Source organism: Pelophylax lessonae (genome assembly GCF_965119305.1).
Source record: "Pelophylax lessonae genome assembly, chromosome: 1".
NCBI lineage: Eukaryota > Metazoa > Chordata > Amphibia > Anura > Ranidae > Pelophylax > Pelophylax lessonae.
In genome coordinates this window covers 272619215-272636234 of record NC_138768.1, presented here as the reverse complement: position 1 = coordinate 272636234, position 17020 = coordinate 272619215, and the positions used below count along the sequence as shown (strand labels likewise).

Genomic DNA, 17020 nt, shown 5'->3' with positions numbered 1-17020 from the left:
TTTTCACATTTTTTTTATATGAAATTCCCCAAAAAAATGTAAAAATCTAAATTTTTTAACATTTTAGGCCAATTTGTTTTCTGCTACATATTTTTGGTAAAAACAATCGCAATAAGCGTATTTTGACTGGTTTGCGATTACGGGAAAGATTTATGTAATTTTTATTGTTTTTTTTTAACTAGTAATGGCAGAGATCTGCGATTTATTTTGCGGGACTGGGACATTGTGGCAGATAGATCGGACCCTTGACTGACATTTTTGACACTTTTGGGGGTACCAGTGACATTACTACAGTAATCAGTGCTATACATATGCACTGTTACTGTGAAAATGACACTGGCAGGGAGGGGTTAACTTTATTGGTAAACAGTGGGTTAAATGTATCCGTAGGGGCTTGAATCTAACTGGGGGGGCGTGGCTTGTGATGTAACCACAGAGACATACGATCCTACATAGCAGGATCGTTACACCAGGGAGAATGACAGGCGGCTTTGTTTACATCAGCTGCCTGCCTTTCTCCCTCTCCAGCGGGAGATTGCGAGTGGCCGGCGGACATCGGAGCCGCCGGTCACTCGTGCGGGGATGCCTGTGAACGAGCGGGGGCGGGAGCACGCCTCTGGCGGCGCACGCTCGCCCTCCACAGGCGGCTGAGCAAGTGACGTACCCATACGTCACTTTGCCCAGCAGCCGCTGCCTGCTGCAGTATATCTGCGGTGGGCGGTCGTTAAGTGGTTAATGGCATCCCCAGTCTTAGTCCGTAGGGTGCAATATTGAGTTGGCCCACTCTTTGCAGCTATAACAGCTTCAACTCTTCTGGGAAGGCTGTCCACAAGGTTTAGGAGTGTATCTATGGGAATGTTTTACCATTCTTCCAGAAGCAAATTTTTGAGGTCAGGCACTGATGTTTAATGGGAAGGCCTGCCTTACAGTCTCTGCTCTAATTCATCCATCTCAGAGGTGTTCCATTGGGTTGAGGTCGGGACTCTGTGCAGGCCAGTCATGTTCCTCCACCCCAAACTCCCTCATCCATGTCTTTATGGACCTTGTTTTGTGCATTGGTGCACAGTGATGTTGGAACAGGAAGGGGCCATCCCCAAACTGTTCCCACAAAGTTGGGAGCATGAAATTGTCCAAAATGTCTTGGTATGCTGACGCCTTAAGAGTTCCCTTCACTGGAACTAGGGGGCCAAGCCCAGCCCCTGAAAAACAACCCCACACCATAATCCCCCATCCACCAAATAATTTGGACCAGTGCATTAAAGCAAGGTTCATAAAGACATGGATAAGCGAGTTTGGGGTGGAGGAACTTGACTGGCCTGCACAGAGTCCTGACCTTAACCCGATAAAACACCTTTGGGATGAATAAACCTTCTCGTCCAACATCAATGCCTGACCCCACAAATGCGCTTTTGGAAAAATGGTCAAACATTCATGTAGACACACTCCTAAACCTTGTGAACTGCCTTCCCAGAAGAGTTGAAGCTGTTATAGCTGCAAAGGGTACAGACTAAGACTGGGATGCCATTAAAGTGCATGTAAAGGCAGGCGAACCAATACTTTTGACAATATAGTCTATATATATATATATATATATATATATATATATATACAAACCCAATTCCAAAAAAGTTGGGACACTGTACAAATTGTGAATAAAAATAGAATGCAATGATGTGGAAATTTCAAATTTCAATATTTTATTCAAAATACAACATAGATGACGTATCAAATGTTTAAACTGAGAAAATGTTTAATTTTAAGGGAAAAATAAGTTGATTTTAAATTCATGGCATCAACACATCTCAAAAAAGTTGGGACAAGGCCATGTTTACCACTGTGTGGCATCTCCTCTTCTTTTTATAACAGAAGAGGAGTAAATTAGTCCATTCCTTTTTTACTCACAATTTGTAGTGTCCCAACTTTTTGGAATTGGGTTTGTATATCTCTATCTATCTATCTATCTATCTATCTATCTATCTATCTATCTATCTATCTATCTATCTATCTATCTATCTATCTATCTATCTATCTATCTATCTATCTATCTATATCTATTTTATTATATCTTTTCATGTGACAACACTGAAGAAATTACACTTTGCTACAATGTAAAGTTATGCGTATACAGCTTGTATAACAGTGTAAATTTGCTGTCCCCTCCAAATAACCCAACACACAGCCATTAATGTCTAAACTGCTGGCAACAAAAGAGAGTACACCCCTAAGTGACAATGTCCAAATTGGGCCCAAAGTGTCAATATTTTGTGTGACCACCATTATTTTTAAGCACTGCCTTAACCCTCTTGGGCATGGAGTTCACCTGAGCTTCACAGGTTGCCACTGGAGTCCTCTTCTACTCCTCCATGCAACATTACAGAGCTGGTGGATGTTAGAGACCTTGCGCTCCTCCACCTTCCATTTGAGGATTCCCCACAGATGCTCAATAGGGTTTGGGTCTGGAGACATGCTTGGCCAGTACATCACCTTTATCCTCAGCTTCTTTAGCAAGGCAGTGGTCATCTTGGGAGGTGTGTTTGGGGTCCTTATCATGTTGGAATACTGCCCTGCGGCCCAGTCTCTGAAGGGAGGTGATCATGCTCTGCTTCAGTATGTCACAGTACATGTTGACATTCATGGTTCCCTCAATGAACTGTAGCTCCCCATTGCCGGCAGCACTCATGCAGCCCCAGACCATGACACTCCCACCACCATGCTTGACTGTAGGAAAGACACACTTGTCTTTGTACTCCTCACCTGGTTGCTGCCACACACGCTTGACACCATCTAAACCAAATAAGTTTATCTTGGTCTCATCAGACCACAGGACATTACAGGTTCCAATAATTCATGTCCTTAGTCCGCTTGTTTTCAGCAACCTGTTTGCGGTCTTTCTTGTGCATCATCTTTAGAAGAGGCTTCCTTCTGGGATGACAGCCATGCAGACCAATTTGATGCAGTGTGTGGCGTATGGCCTGAGAACTGACAGGCTGACCCCCACCCCTTCAACCTCTGCAGCAATGCCGGTAGCACTCATACATCTATTTCTCAAAGACAACCTCTGGATATGATGCTGAGCACATGCACTCAACTTCTTTGGTCGACCATGGCGAGGCCTGTTCTGAGTGGAACCTGTCCTGTTTAACCACTGTATGGTCATGGCCACCGTGCTACAGCTCAGTTTCAGGGTTTTGGTAATCTTCTTATAGCCTAGGCCATCTTTATGTAGAGCAACAACTCTTTTTTCAGATCCTCAGAGAGTTCTTTGCCATGAGGTGCCATGTTGAACTTCCAGTGACCAGTATGAGAGAGTGAGAGCGATAACACCAAATATAACACACCTGCTCCCCATTCACACCTGAGACCTTGTAAGGTATTATTGACGAGTCACATGACACCAGGGAGGAAAAATAGCTAATTGGGCCTATTTTGGACATATTTTACTTAGGGGTGTACTCACTTTTGTTGCTAGCTGTTTAGACATTAATGGCCGTGTGTTGAGTTATTTTGAGGGGACAGAAAATTTACACTGTTATGCAAGCTGTACACCCACTACTTTACATTGTAGCAAAGTGGCATTTCTTCAGTGTTGTCACATGAAAAGATATAATAAATATTTACAAAAATGTGAGGGGTGTACTCACTTTTGTGAGACACTGTAAGTCCAATCTTGAATGAAAACCAACAATAAGAATCCAATATAGTGTAGATCTGCCATCTGTTGTGGGGATGGCTGTTCAGCAACTGGCACCATCCAGATATAGCTGTGGTAAATAAAGCTCACCGGGAGCCAGATGAAGTCTCCATAGTTAGTATTTATTGAATGTGTATGTTAAAAGCCAAAATAAAATGAATCATAAAACCGAATGACAATGGGTGCCACTATTGACCCAGTATCGGACAGTGGCCTGACGTCAGCACTAGTGTCTCCTCCTTAACGCGTTATGTCTAATAGGACGTCATCAAGGAGTCCTTTAGCATCAGACATCAAATGTTTGATGTCTGACACTAGAGGACCCCTTGATAACGTCCTATTGGACGTAACGTGACGGGGAGAAGACACTAGTGTTGACGTCAGGCCACTGTCCAATGCCGAGTCGATATTGGCACCTATTGTCATATGGTTTTTATGATTCATTTTATTTTGGCTCTTAACATACACATTCAATAAGTACTACACTAGGGAGACTTCATCTGGCTCCCGGTGAGCTTTACTTACCACAGCTACATCTGGATGTTGCGAGTTGCTTAACAACCTTCCCCACAACAGATGGCGGATCTACACTAAGTGCGTGTTTGATGCTATAATGAGACCCAACTTTCCGGTGAGTGTCCAGTGAGATTCACAGGGGTGTGGTGGATGATTCTGGAGCACTGTACTGGATCACTTCTTCACTTTTCAAGTCACCACCAATTTTTTGCACACATCTGTGCACTGAACTTTGTGCTTTCACCAATAAGTTTATATTGCTGATCCTTTCATAAAAATGTGCATATAAATTTATATTTTTCACTATATTGGTTTTTTTGTTGGTTTGCATTCAAGATCGGACTTGTATGTTTAAATTTTTTTCACTTTAGCACTTTTTTGGACTTTATCTCAATGTGTTGTCCTGTTTTTGAGAATAACCGGGTACAGGCATAACAAAATGCAGACAGGAGGAGTACAATATAAACAACTCAAATATAACAACAGAAATTAAGGGAGAGCAGAGCTGTAAGTCAGTTAAGGGCCATCTGGAATGGCAGGTCAAACGTGAGTCCCTCATGAGAAACGATAGGGCTTGAGCAGCCGTCTACTCGCAGGTATAAGAGAAGAAGCCCTCCCCGGCATTTAATTTTTCCCATATTTCATACAGTCGGCCTCCACCAAGACCACAGAATGAGCGAGAAGAGAGAGAAAGCACAGAGGAAAGCAGAGAGAGGAGCGGGTGGTAGGTGGGAAAGGATATAGGAGAAAGGGAGACAGGGGAAGGGAAGGAATGGGAGTGCCTGCACCCCCCACGCTATGGGCCATGGGGACAAGAAAGGACAGGTCGTGCGAGAGTCAATCGCACATCGGGGTGACACTCCGCCAACAGGCGTGCCCCCTCTCCGGACGTGACAAAGAGATCCCATATCCTCCACTTGTCTGTGTGGTTGTCCCCCTTATGTTGGGAGGTTGCAATTAGATTATCCAACCTGTTGATGTCCTCAACCCTTCGTAGCCAATGAGCAACCTGCAGAGGGGCTTCCTGCTTCCATAAAAGAGGTATACATGCTCTGGCAGCGTTCAGCATGGGGCAGAGCAGCGATTTTTTATAGGTCCCAAAAGGGATGTCAGAAACCTGAAGTAGGAAGAAAGACGGATCATTCGGGATCACTCTGTCCATAAACAGCGCAAGAATTCTCCTGACCCCCCCCCCCCCCAGAAATGCGACAGTAAGGGACAGGTCCAAAAAATGTGTAACATCATCCCCTGAGCCCTCTGGCACCTCCAGCAACAGTCCGACACATCAGGCATACGGGGTAAAGCTGTCCACATAGGTTATCCTCCACACCGCCAGCTCTCACCGCCATCAGTCTGCAATTGTGAGCGGGAAGACTACCCTGCAGTAGAGCAATCTAAAAGTGAGGCTTCAAGCGCTCGTGGAGTGAAGCGTGGAAGGGATGATGTTGATGGCGGTGCAGAGGATGGTCTATGTGGAAAGCTTTACCCCGAATGCCAGCATAATTAGATGTGCCTGTTTTAATCATTAACCATGTGAGTTGCTAAATGTTGTACCTTCATTAAATGTAACCATATTGCTACACTTCTCTTTTATTCACTGTTGTGCCATGATGCTACTTGTATATCAAGAGATCCCTTGTTTATCAAGTCAACATTTATAAAAAAATGTTTGCTTGTCTTGCAAAACACTCTCAGATCAAGTTACTCTCAATCCAAGTTTTACTGTATTCACATTTCATTGTTTTTCATTTACTTTTGGCCTTACACACTTTTTCTTAAGAATATTTATAAGTTTGGTATATTACTTATTTGTGTCAGCTGCCGCTCCACAACAGCAGAGATAAAACCTTTTTTATATATATATATATATATATATATATATATATATATATATATACACACTGAAGATATTCTTTGATACAATTTAAGGCACATTAATTGGAGGTGAGCAGCTGATACTAGGGTAATTATATATATATTTTTATTTATTTATATTGGTTGCACAGTGGTGGGGTTAATATATTACATTTAAATTTGCCTTGGAAATAATCAACCAATTATAGAGGTCACTTATTAGCCGTTTCCCTAAATCAATCCTTTTACAAAGTTTAAAAGTTAACTATGGTAATTGATGATTTGAGAGTCACATTTCCTAGGAGCTGACCAAGAAACCACAGTCCAACAATTTGCCATACAGTTACATCAGAACGTTTAGATGACTCAAGGAGAACTGTGGATTCCCCTATTATAGTTTGGCAACCCTAGGTTTGTTTTATAAATTTTCTGCCCATTCCCACTCAGGCCATTTGTAGCCTGATTAAATACATCTGATAAGATTGAGTAAGGCTTTGGCCTTTAAAGGGTTATAGAGCAGTTATTTTGGGCCATGCATATAGGTTAATTCCAAGTACTTGTGCCTAAAGGGTATAACTTTCAACAAACCACTTGAACACCTGGAAAAGTTGGGCTATATTATTCATGCAGGCATGGAAGTGCTAAGCCTCCCCATGAAGTAGGGAAGGTAAGCGTTTTATGTGAAAAGCCTGTCTGTCCTTTTATAGTTCCATATAAATGCTAAAATCAGATAGTGACATTTTGAAATACTGTACACAGGAGATCTTAGAAGCAAATATAGAATTTTGGACATCAGAATTTTAAATAAGTTGATTGAACCAGTTGCTAAAAGTGACAGTTTTGTCCACAACAAAAATTTGTTTTTCATTAATTAAAAAGTGAGTCAATGTTGGCGGGAAAAAAGAGGCTTGTGGTGACTATAATTTTTTTATAGCTAAAAACCTAAAAGTTTAAACTGTTAAGAATAGATAGGAGGTATTTACAGGGGCCCGTGGTGGGTAAATGGAGAAGATGAGTAATTTGGTCCAGTAAATAGATAATCCAAAGTAAAGACACAACTTAGCAATAACATCAATAGCCATCTGTAAGGAAGTCACCTGCACAAAGTCCTACCTTTTCTTTGGGGTATGCAACATTGAGGCCACTATCTGCGGTTGTTGCTGTATTCTAATTGCTAGTCATACTGTGGCAATGGTGCACAACAATGGAGATACCAGACATTCCTGCTTAGTCCCACGTTGAAATTCAGCCATTTATTCAAAATATGACTCTAAGATCGTAGCAAAGCAAGCTCATCCAATTCATAAAAACTTGATCAGAGCCAGCCCACCAAAGATAGCACGAGGGAGGAAAGGACCATGCCATGGCATTAAATGCCTAGGATGTGTCAAAAAAAGACAATCGTGCCTTGACCACTAATGTCTTCTGACCATCATTATTTTTTTATTGCTTTGGTCTGTGGAAGTCATATTTTTGCTCATCTTAACCTGGCTTGGGGGTCAAAATAAAAGAACTCTTGCACAAGCTTCTAAAATTCACAGGATATAAAATAATAGCACTCTTGCACAGAAGAAGCTTTCATATTTAATTTGTACCAAGGAATACCTACAGTAAGTCTGGTGTCATAAAATCAGTGCATTTTTGTTATCACTTGATTAGGATTCTGTCTATACTTGGGGCATTTTTATTAGGGAAGAAAATCACAATGGACAATTACAACTTACAACTTAAAATGGAATTTGTTTCAAACTTTTTGGCATGGCCAAGAACGCTAAAATGATTTCGAACATAAAGTTGTGTTGAAGTAGTGGATCTTGTGTGTAGGCAAGTGTTATAGTCTTGGTCTGATTTATTGCTAGGGAAGTGATAACCAAGGTACCATTATTCTTTTATATAGAGGGATTAGTGTATGGGGTTTTAGAGAAAACGGATCCTCCCCTGTCTTCTTGTTCAAATATATTTTACCTCGTAAAAAAAAAAAAAAGTGTTGCTATTTTAGAATAGGCTACTTCCTGGTTTATTTGCAGTGTATTTAAGCTGGGTTCACATCTGTGTGATATACCAGTGCATATGCGTTGCTGCACATTTTTAGACACATTACTGTACGTTGCAGTAAGGCAGACCGTTCAATTTAATGGGCTACCTATGGCATCTAAATCACACCAAAGAAGTCCATAACTTATTTTTAAAATTGTACCCCACCAAATCATACAGTACTTGTAATCATGCATTTTGTCGCATGATTTCACACACACTTAAGAAAGGTGCATTGCACAAGTGTGATTGGAGCATATAAGGGACTGGTGGAATGGAAGGGGCAACATATTCGGCTTGAGCTTGTTTCATTTTGTTATCTATTTCTTTGAGAATTCTAAGAGAAATCCAGGCTACCTGACTGTGCATTAAGTGAGACCATTGAGGGTTTAGATCCATATTTGATGGGAACAGGTAGAACTAAAAAGGGCTGAAATTCCAAAATTCATATTAGGGAAGGGCTTCACCTTAGTCCAATGGGCAATGGCTGGGCAGGTAGGTGGGTGGCAGACACTACCAGTGGGAGTAGGCTGCTAGAAGAAAAGGCTATATCTACACATTGGAACAAAGAAATAAAAAGGAGCAAGGATATTGGTGCCACTTATCAACCAGGCCTATTTCTTGCATGAAGGGGATCTTAAAGGGAAAACCCCACGCCAAAATTTAAAAAAAAAAGCATCGTGGGGACCCCCCCCCCCCCCAAAAAATTCATGCCAGACCCTTATCTGAGCATGCAGCCTGGCAGGCCAGAAAGGGGGGGGGGGGTGAGCCAGCGCCCTCCCCCTTGAACCATACCAGACCACATGCCCTCAACATGGGGGGGTGGGTGCCCCCCACCCCAAGGCACCTTGTCCCCATTTTAATGCCCCATAAAACAGTCAACTTAATGTCCACCCTTGCACATTCCTACACGGTTTGGATTAAAGAATTCAATCCCTATCTAGACAGAATAACTTATAGAACCTAAATTAATTTAAAACTCTAAGCTCTTTCCCCTTCATGCAAGAAATAGGCCAATCAATTTAAGCTTTGCAAATAACTTCCCTTCAATATTTACCAACTCTAATTTTAAGAAATGTTTCATTTAAAAGTAAGTTTAAAGTGCGAATGTGGGAAAAATATAGATAGATAAATAAATCTCGGTGTAATCCTGGACTCAAACTATCCTTCCAGCCTCACATCCAATCACTGTTCAATCAAGCGGCCATGTTAGGGGAAAACAAATTATACTTTCTTAGGCTCCATTCACACTTGAGCGACTTGTCATGCAACTTTGGACATCAAAGTTCCATGAGACTTTTTTTTACAGCCTAGCCACATACAGAAGCCAACATGCAGGGAGCGTCATCAGGTGTTTTAGGGACATAAATTACACATCTAATTTCTTGACTACCTATTACACTTTTGAAGGCCCTGGAGCACCAGAACAATGGAAACACCCACAAAGTGACCTAATTTTGAGGATCCACTGAGAGGGTGGCACTTATAAGCACTCACTGATGGGCATTGTAGAGCACTGATCAGCACTGCTAAGCACTCACTGATGGCATTGATGTGCACTGTAGGGCTCTGATGTGCACTAACAAGCACTCACTGATGGGCACTGTAGGGCACTGATGACACTGTAGTGGCACTGATGGCACTGTAGTGGCACTGTAGGGCATTGATGGCACTGTGGTGGCACTGTAGTGGCATTGTAGGGCACTGATGGCACTGTAATGGCACTTTAGGGAACTGATGGCACTGTAGGGGCACTGATGTGGCACTGAAGTGGCACTGTAGTAGCACTGATGGCACTGTAGGGCATTAATAGCACTGTAGTGGCACTGATGGCACTGTAGGGCACTTGTGGCACTGTAGGGCACTGATGTGGCACTGTAGGGGCACTGATAGCACTGATGTGGCACTGGTGAACACTGATGGCACTGTAGTGGCACTAATGTGGTGCTGATCGCACTGTAGTGACACTGATGTGGCACTGATGGCACTGTAGGGCACTGATGGCATTGATGTGGCACTGATGAACACTGTGATGGCATTGATGGCACATAAAAATCAAGCAGACTCATGCTGCTGCATCCTCTCCCTCCTCTCCTCACACGTTGGTGATCAGTGTGAGGAGAAGAGAGAGCTGAACTGGACATGACGCCGGTTTTTTGACAGTAATCGCTATGCCATTGGATGGAGCGATCACGTGGTAAAGGGCTGCTGTGATTGGCTCTTTACCCCGATCCATGTGAGGGACTCAGCGGTCACGGACACTTCCAGGTGCATGCCCCAGGGGGTACACGAGAAGAGCGTTCACAGGAGTACATCAATAGACACCCTCCCAGAACTACCCGGCCATGCTGTAGCCGTCATTCAGCTATGGCGCGGTTGGCAAATGGTTAAATTCAAAATACTAACAACAACTTACAAATCCATCCACAACTCTGCCCCCAGCTGTATTGCTAATCTAGTCTCAAAATACCAACCTAGTCATTCTCTTCGTTCCACCTAAGACCTCCTGCTCTCTAGCTCCCTCGTCACTTCCTCCCACGCTCATCTCCAGGACTGTTCCTGAGTCTTTCCAATCCTATGGATCTCCCTACCCTAATCTGTCTGATTTTTTCCTACTGTGTTTGCTTTTAGAAGATCCCTGAAAACTCTCCTCTTCAGAGAAGTCCATTCTACCCACACTAACAACTGTATTTTTATTTTCTTCATCAGCTCACCCCCCCCCCCCCCCCCACAGTTATTACCTTTTGTATCACTTGACTCTCCCTTCTAGATTGTAAGCTCTAACCAGCAGGAACCTCTGATTCCTCCTGTATTGAATTGTATTCTAACTGTATTGTCTGCCCTTATGTTGTAAAGCACTGTCCAAACTGTTTCCGCTATATAAATCCTGTATAATATAATAATAGATAGATAGATAGATAGATAGATAGATAGATAGATAGATAGATAGATAGACAGACAGACAGACATATCTCTATATTTCCTTGGTTTAGAGTTCTTGAAGGCCAGCACAGAGGGTTAATTAGGAAGAATGAAGACCGCTGTTTCACTTTGCCAGCTTGTTGTCTGCAAAGACAATATTTTACGGTAGATTGCATCCTTTCCCTACCTATTGTATTCATGCATTCTTTATTACTGTGGTCATTTTAATCTTATAAGCAGCAATCTATTCATTGATTGTATTCAATATGTCCGTAAAACCCTGTTGTTTACACCATTTGTCTTTCCTTTCTTCTAACTGTGTCCCCATCAGTGTTTGATTCCCCACCACCCCTCCTATCGGTGCTCGTTTCCTCCTCAGTCACTCCCCTACCAGTCTCCACCCTCACTAACTCTTCCATGTTCTTATCATTGATATTTTGTACCAGTCTTGGTGTTTCTGGAAGGTTTTCCCTCTAAGCACAGGAAAAGCTGAGAAGCACACTGGATGGGACTAAATGAAATATAAATATAAACCTATTGTTGTTTTTCTATTCTTTCACCACCAAAGGAAAAAACAGTTATGCAATATTGCAATATTCAATCAAAACCTAATTATGCAACAATCAGACAAGTCTCTTGATTGAACAGGTGCTTATGATATGATATGCATGATCTCCAACAGACACATAGCTGATGTCTATTGTGTGCACAAACTCTTACCTTCCTGGGGCATTGCAGTTCCCTGGCCAGGCTAAGCAGCAGTTCATGGGAGATAGGGTCCACCAGGTTGAGAAAGGTGACATGTCTATATAGGATGTCATTGAGGAATGTACCCTCCAGGCCCAGGTCCTACAAAGACAGTAAAAGGGGAGGTCATCACACCCAAGACCAAGGTCATGTAGCGAAGATGGAGTGCTGATGAGAGGAATTTAGGAACTAAACCAAATTGGGACTTGCTAGATATATCAGGAGTCTACAGTAGATAAATTCCCTCTCAAAAAAACAACCAAAAACTGTTTTGAAGCCTCCAAGATACATAAGGTCTTTTTTACCTTAAAGTGATTGTAAATTCTCGTTTTTTTTTTAAATTAAAAATAACAAACATGTTATACTTACCTTCTCTGTGTAATGGTTTTGCACATAGCAGCCCGGATTCCTCCTCTTCTCGGGTCCCTCTTCAGTGCTTCTGGCCCCTCCCTCCTGTTGAGTGCCTCCACAGCAAGCAGCTTGCTATGGTGGCACCCGAGCTAAGCCGCAGCTTCCTGTGTCCATTCAGACAGAGAACCGTGGCCCGACCCTGCCCCCTTTCCATCCTCATTGGCTGACTGACTTTGATTGACAGCAGAGGGAGCCATCAGCACCGCACTGCTGTCTCAGCCAATGAGGAGGGGAGTCCTGGGCAGCCGAGACACTCCTGTAACATTGCTGGATCTAGATGGACCTCAGGTGTGTTTTAGAGGGGCTGAAAGGGGCTGCTGCACACAGAAGGCTTTTTATCTGAATGCATAGAATGCATAAAAAGAATCTTCTGCCTTTACAACCACTTTAACTGATACTCAATTCATCTGGAAAATCACAGAAATTTGTCTCCAATCAGTGGTTGGCACATGTAACCACACTGGCCATTACGTACTGCTGTATGGTGTATTTAACATACATATGGTATTTTCTAGAGCATATTATTAGGAACCTGTATTTTTTGGGAAGCACTGCATTGGTTATTTTTGCCATTTTTAAACACTATTGTTATACCTTAGGAGACCCATTACATATGTGTTCTTGTGGACAGTGCTGCTTTTTGGGGGTGCATTTATTTGGGGTTTTATAGGTTTTTCATTAAAGTGTATGTTATGAGAAGATGGTTCCTGTAAAGAAGGGTTGGTAATGTAATAGCAGCGGGCAGAGGTTTCAAGGTTTTTGAAGGCGGAGATGGTGAAAAGTTGTTGAGAACAATGGGTTGGGCCCATCTCGGGTATGGGAGTGCCTTCCCTGTACATGTGGCAGTGATGTGATACTGGTTATTGGGGCTGCATTGGATAATAACTTAGTAAGGAGTTATCCCCGAGGTGGTGTAATTGTAAGTGGTGGCCTTATTATGCAAGCTGGCGGCAGATACAGCCAGTTATTAGTTCACATGCCTTCAAAAACCTAAGATCTAAGCCAAGTTTGAGAAACTATAGGAAATGTGAATTAGTCTTCCTAGACTAGAGCTTCTACCTTACTCAAAAACATGATCCACAGTTCTTAAACCATAACACAGTATTATTCCAGGAGTAACATCAAGGTTTCAGAGTTCTCTCTTTTTCTATTCTCTTCAACTGTCTATGATAATGTTGTCATTATATTAGATAGCGCCTGTTTACAGCTAGAACCCAATGGGGTAAACAGGGATTTTACTATACTGTATAGGTATGATTCGTTTGATTATTTTTATGACTATTGTCCATTACTTCGATTGAGATTTGTATGTAAATATTTTACTGCTTTACCTGATTGTTATATATATTGGAACCAGCTGCCTTTAATATTTCTGTTATACGTTTGGAAATTTTAATAAAAATTCTTTATTGGTAAAAAAACATAACAAAGATCTAAGACAGGGGTCCTCAAACTACGGCCCTCCAGCTGTTGCAGAACTACACATCCCATGAGGCATTGTAAAACTCGGACATTCACAGATATGATGGGAATTGTAGTTCCTGAACAACTGGAGGGCCATAGTTTTAAGTCCCCTGATCTAAGATATGGTCAGTCAGTTACGTTATTTTGTTATTATTATGGTTTACATAAAATTTCATATAAAAGATGTATTTTGTTATGGATTATTTTTTAATAAATAGGCTACTATGGCCATTTAAATCCAAATAAAGATGGTCAGGTGTGAATTATTCTATCAATGGCATGTTGGGTATAAACAAAGTGTCATGGCAGCTGGAATATTGACAATACCCCAAGTCATGACTTCTGTCAAGTAGGGACAGCTGCACAATGATCAACATTCGTTCGGTCCCTGCTAAACCAACTAAATATCAATCAGTGTATGGCCAACTTAAATTTAAAGTGAAGATTGATGTTTCTACTTATTAGCAGGTATGTTTATAAGGGCAGGGTCCACAGTAAAAGAATGTGGGTACTATTTTCCACAATGATCCAGTGTGCTAAAAGAAAAATCTTTGGGCTGTTCCATCACACTTAAATAGGCAATGAAGTCTCTAAAACCAGAACTCCAGAATGACTGAGGCTTGCCCTACAGCAAATCCTTCCAGCACCATGGATGTCATGGTTCTAGGAGAAAGCAGAGCGCTGAAAGGAAAGTCTCTTGACTGCTTCATCTGCAACTGGAATAGGCAATACAATCAGAAACCAGACTTCACAATGATTTACTCCAACCACAAAAAATAAAATAAAAAATCTTATATAAAGTGGCTGATAAACAAATCACACAATGGCTGATAAATAAATCACATATTTTAGTTGTGAATGGAGGAGTCTAGAGAATTTAAACCAGTAATAAACCCAAAAGTAGATATTTATTATGTTGCAGCTTACATATTCTTAGATGTGATGGCTGCATTTGTTTTTTTTTATGCTTTCTTTCCTTTATTTTCACCTGGTGATCCTGCCAGTTAGTCTATTGTTTTACAATAAAGCAAGCTGTCCTGCAGATGTAGCAGTTAGAGGGTTTGGGACAAACCATTAAACACTAGAGTGATGACAATTGTATTTTTTTATGTACATTTATCCCAAAATGAACAAATCTGTTGCTGTAAGTGTGAGCTGGAGTTTGGCTTCAGTCTAAATCTGCTAATCTAACACTACCCCCCCCCCCCCCAGACTGAAAATGCTGCTGTCCAAAGGTGTCACTGTTGCTCCTTCATCCAGGCTGAAGGAACTCTAATACAGGAGGTGTACAATTGTCAGGATCACCAGGTGAAAACAGAGGTAAAGAGAGCAAAAAAGGAAAACAAATGCAGCCACCACATCTATTAATTCGTAAACTGCAATGTATTACATTTTTGCTTTTGGGTTTTATTTCATTTTTTTGCTGGACTGAGTGTCAGGAGGTGTAGGGCTGATCATACACACTCTGATTGTACAATCTCCTTTAGAGCTACTATCAACTATGCAGTGCAAGGGCCTGCCTGAATAAATACAACTGTAACCTATCCTGTGTTATTGTCCCATGCTTGAAGAATAAAGGACGCTTTATTGCATTAAAATGGCGGTGTGCGACCAGTTTTCTTTTCATTTGCTTGCTGAGTAAATGCAGACTGATTGTAAAGATCAGTTAGGCTGGCCATACATTATACAATTTTCTTATTCAATATTCTTTAGATTTACCTTCAACTATGCAGTCCAAGGGCCTGCCTGAACAAATACAGACCGATTGAATAGACCAGTAAGGCTGGCCATACATTATACAATTTTCTTATTCAATATTCTTTAGATTTACCTTCAACTATGCAGTCCAAGGGCCTGCCTGAACAAAAACAGACCGATTGGATAGACCAGTAAGGCTGGCCATACATTATACAATTTTCTTATTCAATATTCTTTAGATTTACCTTCAACTATGCAGTCCAAAGGTCTGCCTGAATAAATACAGACCGATTGGATAGACCAGTAAGGCTGGCCATACATTGTACAATTTTCTTATTCATTTTCTTTTAGATTTACCTTCTAATATGCAGTCCAAGGGCCTGCCTGATTGCATACAGACCGATTGGATCGATCATTAAAGCTTGCCATACATTGTACAATTTTCTTATTCAATTTCCTTTAGATTTACCTTCAACTATGTAGTGCAAGGGCCTGCCTGATTGCATACAAATTCATTTAGGTTTGACCTCATATTATATAAAGGAAAAATTGTATAATGTATGGCCAGCCTTAGGTCCTCATAGTAGGTAGTTTCTGTAAATCTAAAGTTGATTGTATGAAGATGGTTAGGGTAGGATTGTAACATGTATGTTGACCCTAGGACCGAGAGTGGTTTGGATATGGTAGAGTTTTTGGGGACACCTTACCTTACGGAGCATTTTGAGGATATGCAGTGCCCGCTCCTGCTTGTGGTCCCGGAGCCCCGCCTGAATGTCCCGTATCCATGCCGCCCTCCTTACATACGGAGGCGGTTTGTTTTTCCTTAACACCCCAGGGATCCTCTCCGAGTTCAGGATCATCGACGAAAGGGCAAAATCAGCACTTCGAGAGCTGCTAGGCTCTGATCTCAGGGGCCCTGGGTCTACCACCTCCTCCTGCTCATCTTCCAGACTGCTCTGTCTGCTCAGCCGACCACCCATCACCTGTCTCCACAATGTGCCCACTGGGTACACAGGTGTCAGCTATGCTCTGTCCAATGAAACTAGCCTAGCATGCCACCATGTTCCAGCATTTTCATTATCCTCCTGTCTGCATTTATTCATAGATGTGCACCCCCCCTGGGCTGGGGAGAAGAGTGTAGAGCAGGGTACCCCTGGAGGTGACACGCTGGGCACAGCTCTCCTCCAGCACCAGGCTCACGTATCCCTCTATGTGTGTGCTGGGAGCTGTCCGCTCTCCGCTGGTGCTGAACTGCCACTGCCTGCGCCTCCCGCTGCGTGACTGCGCTCTGCTGACTGTCAGTGGCCGTCACGTCCTAGAGCTGTACGAGCCGATCAGGGCTCTGCTGGTCTGTGTGTCTGGAGCCGCCTGTCTTCTCTGTTTGTTTATATTTCAGCTTCCTCGGGCTGGCCAATCACGGACTGTGCTGTGCATAGTGGAGGGGGATGGTTGGTAGCAGTGTGTCTGGAGAGAGGGGCTGAGCACAAAGTGAGCAGGAGGGGGGGGGTAGGATGTCAGGGTGTGACTGAGAGGGGGAAAACAGCTGTCTGCAAACAACTGCCAATGGCATTTTATTTCACACTGCCCTTTAATATCTTTCTACATGCATTGCTAACCCCATATCAGAGCTGCCGACAAGGGTCACTGATATTGGATGACTGATGGCTACGCTTGACCTTTTTA

At 42.3% G+C, this 17020-nt stretch overlaps 1 protein-coding gene across 1 annotated transcript in view; it reads right to left on the bottom strand.

Annotated features, from left to right (window-relative positions):
• The window catches only part of LRRC75B (leucine rich repeat containing 75B), a 30561-nt gene extending 13752 nt beyond the window's left edge, over positions 1-16809 (bottom strand). Inside the window, exons 1-2 of the mRNA XM_082242534.1 lie at positions 16045-16809; positions 11738-11866 (exon numbers count right to left, since the gene is read on the bottom strand). Coding sequence (XP_082098660.1) covers positions 11738-11866; positions 16045-16317 — 402 coding nt within the window. The 5' untranslated portion in view covers positions 16318-16809. The remainder of the gene's footprint in view (positions 1-11737; positions 11867-16044) is intronic.
• Between the last annotated feature and the right edge of the window lie 211 nt (positions 16810-17020).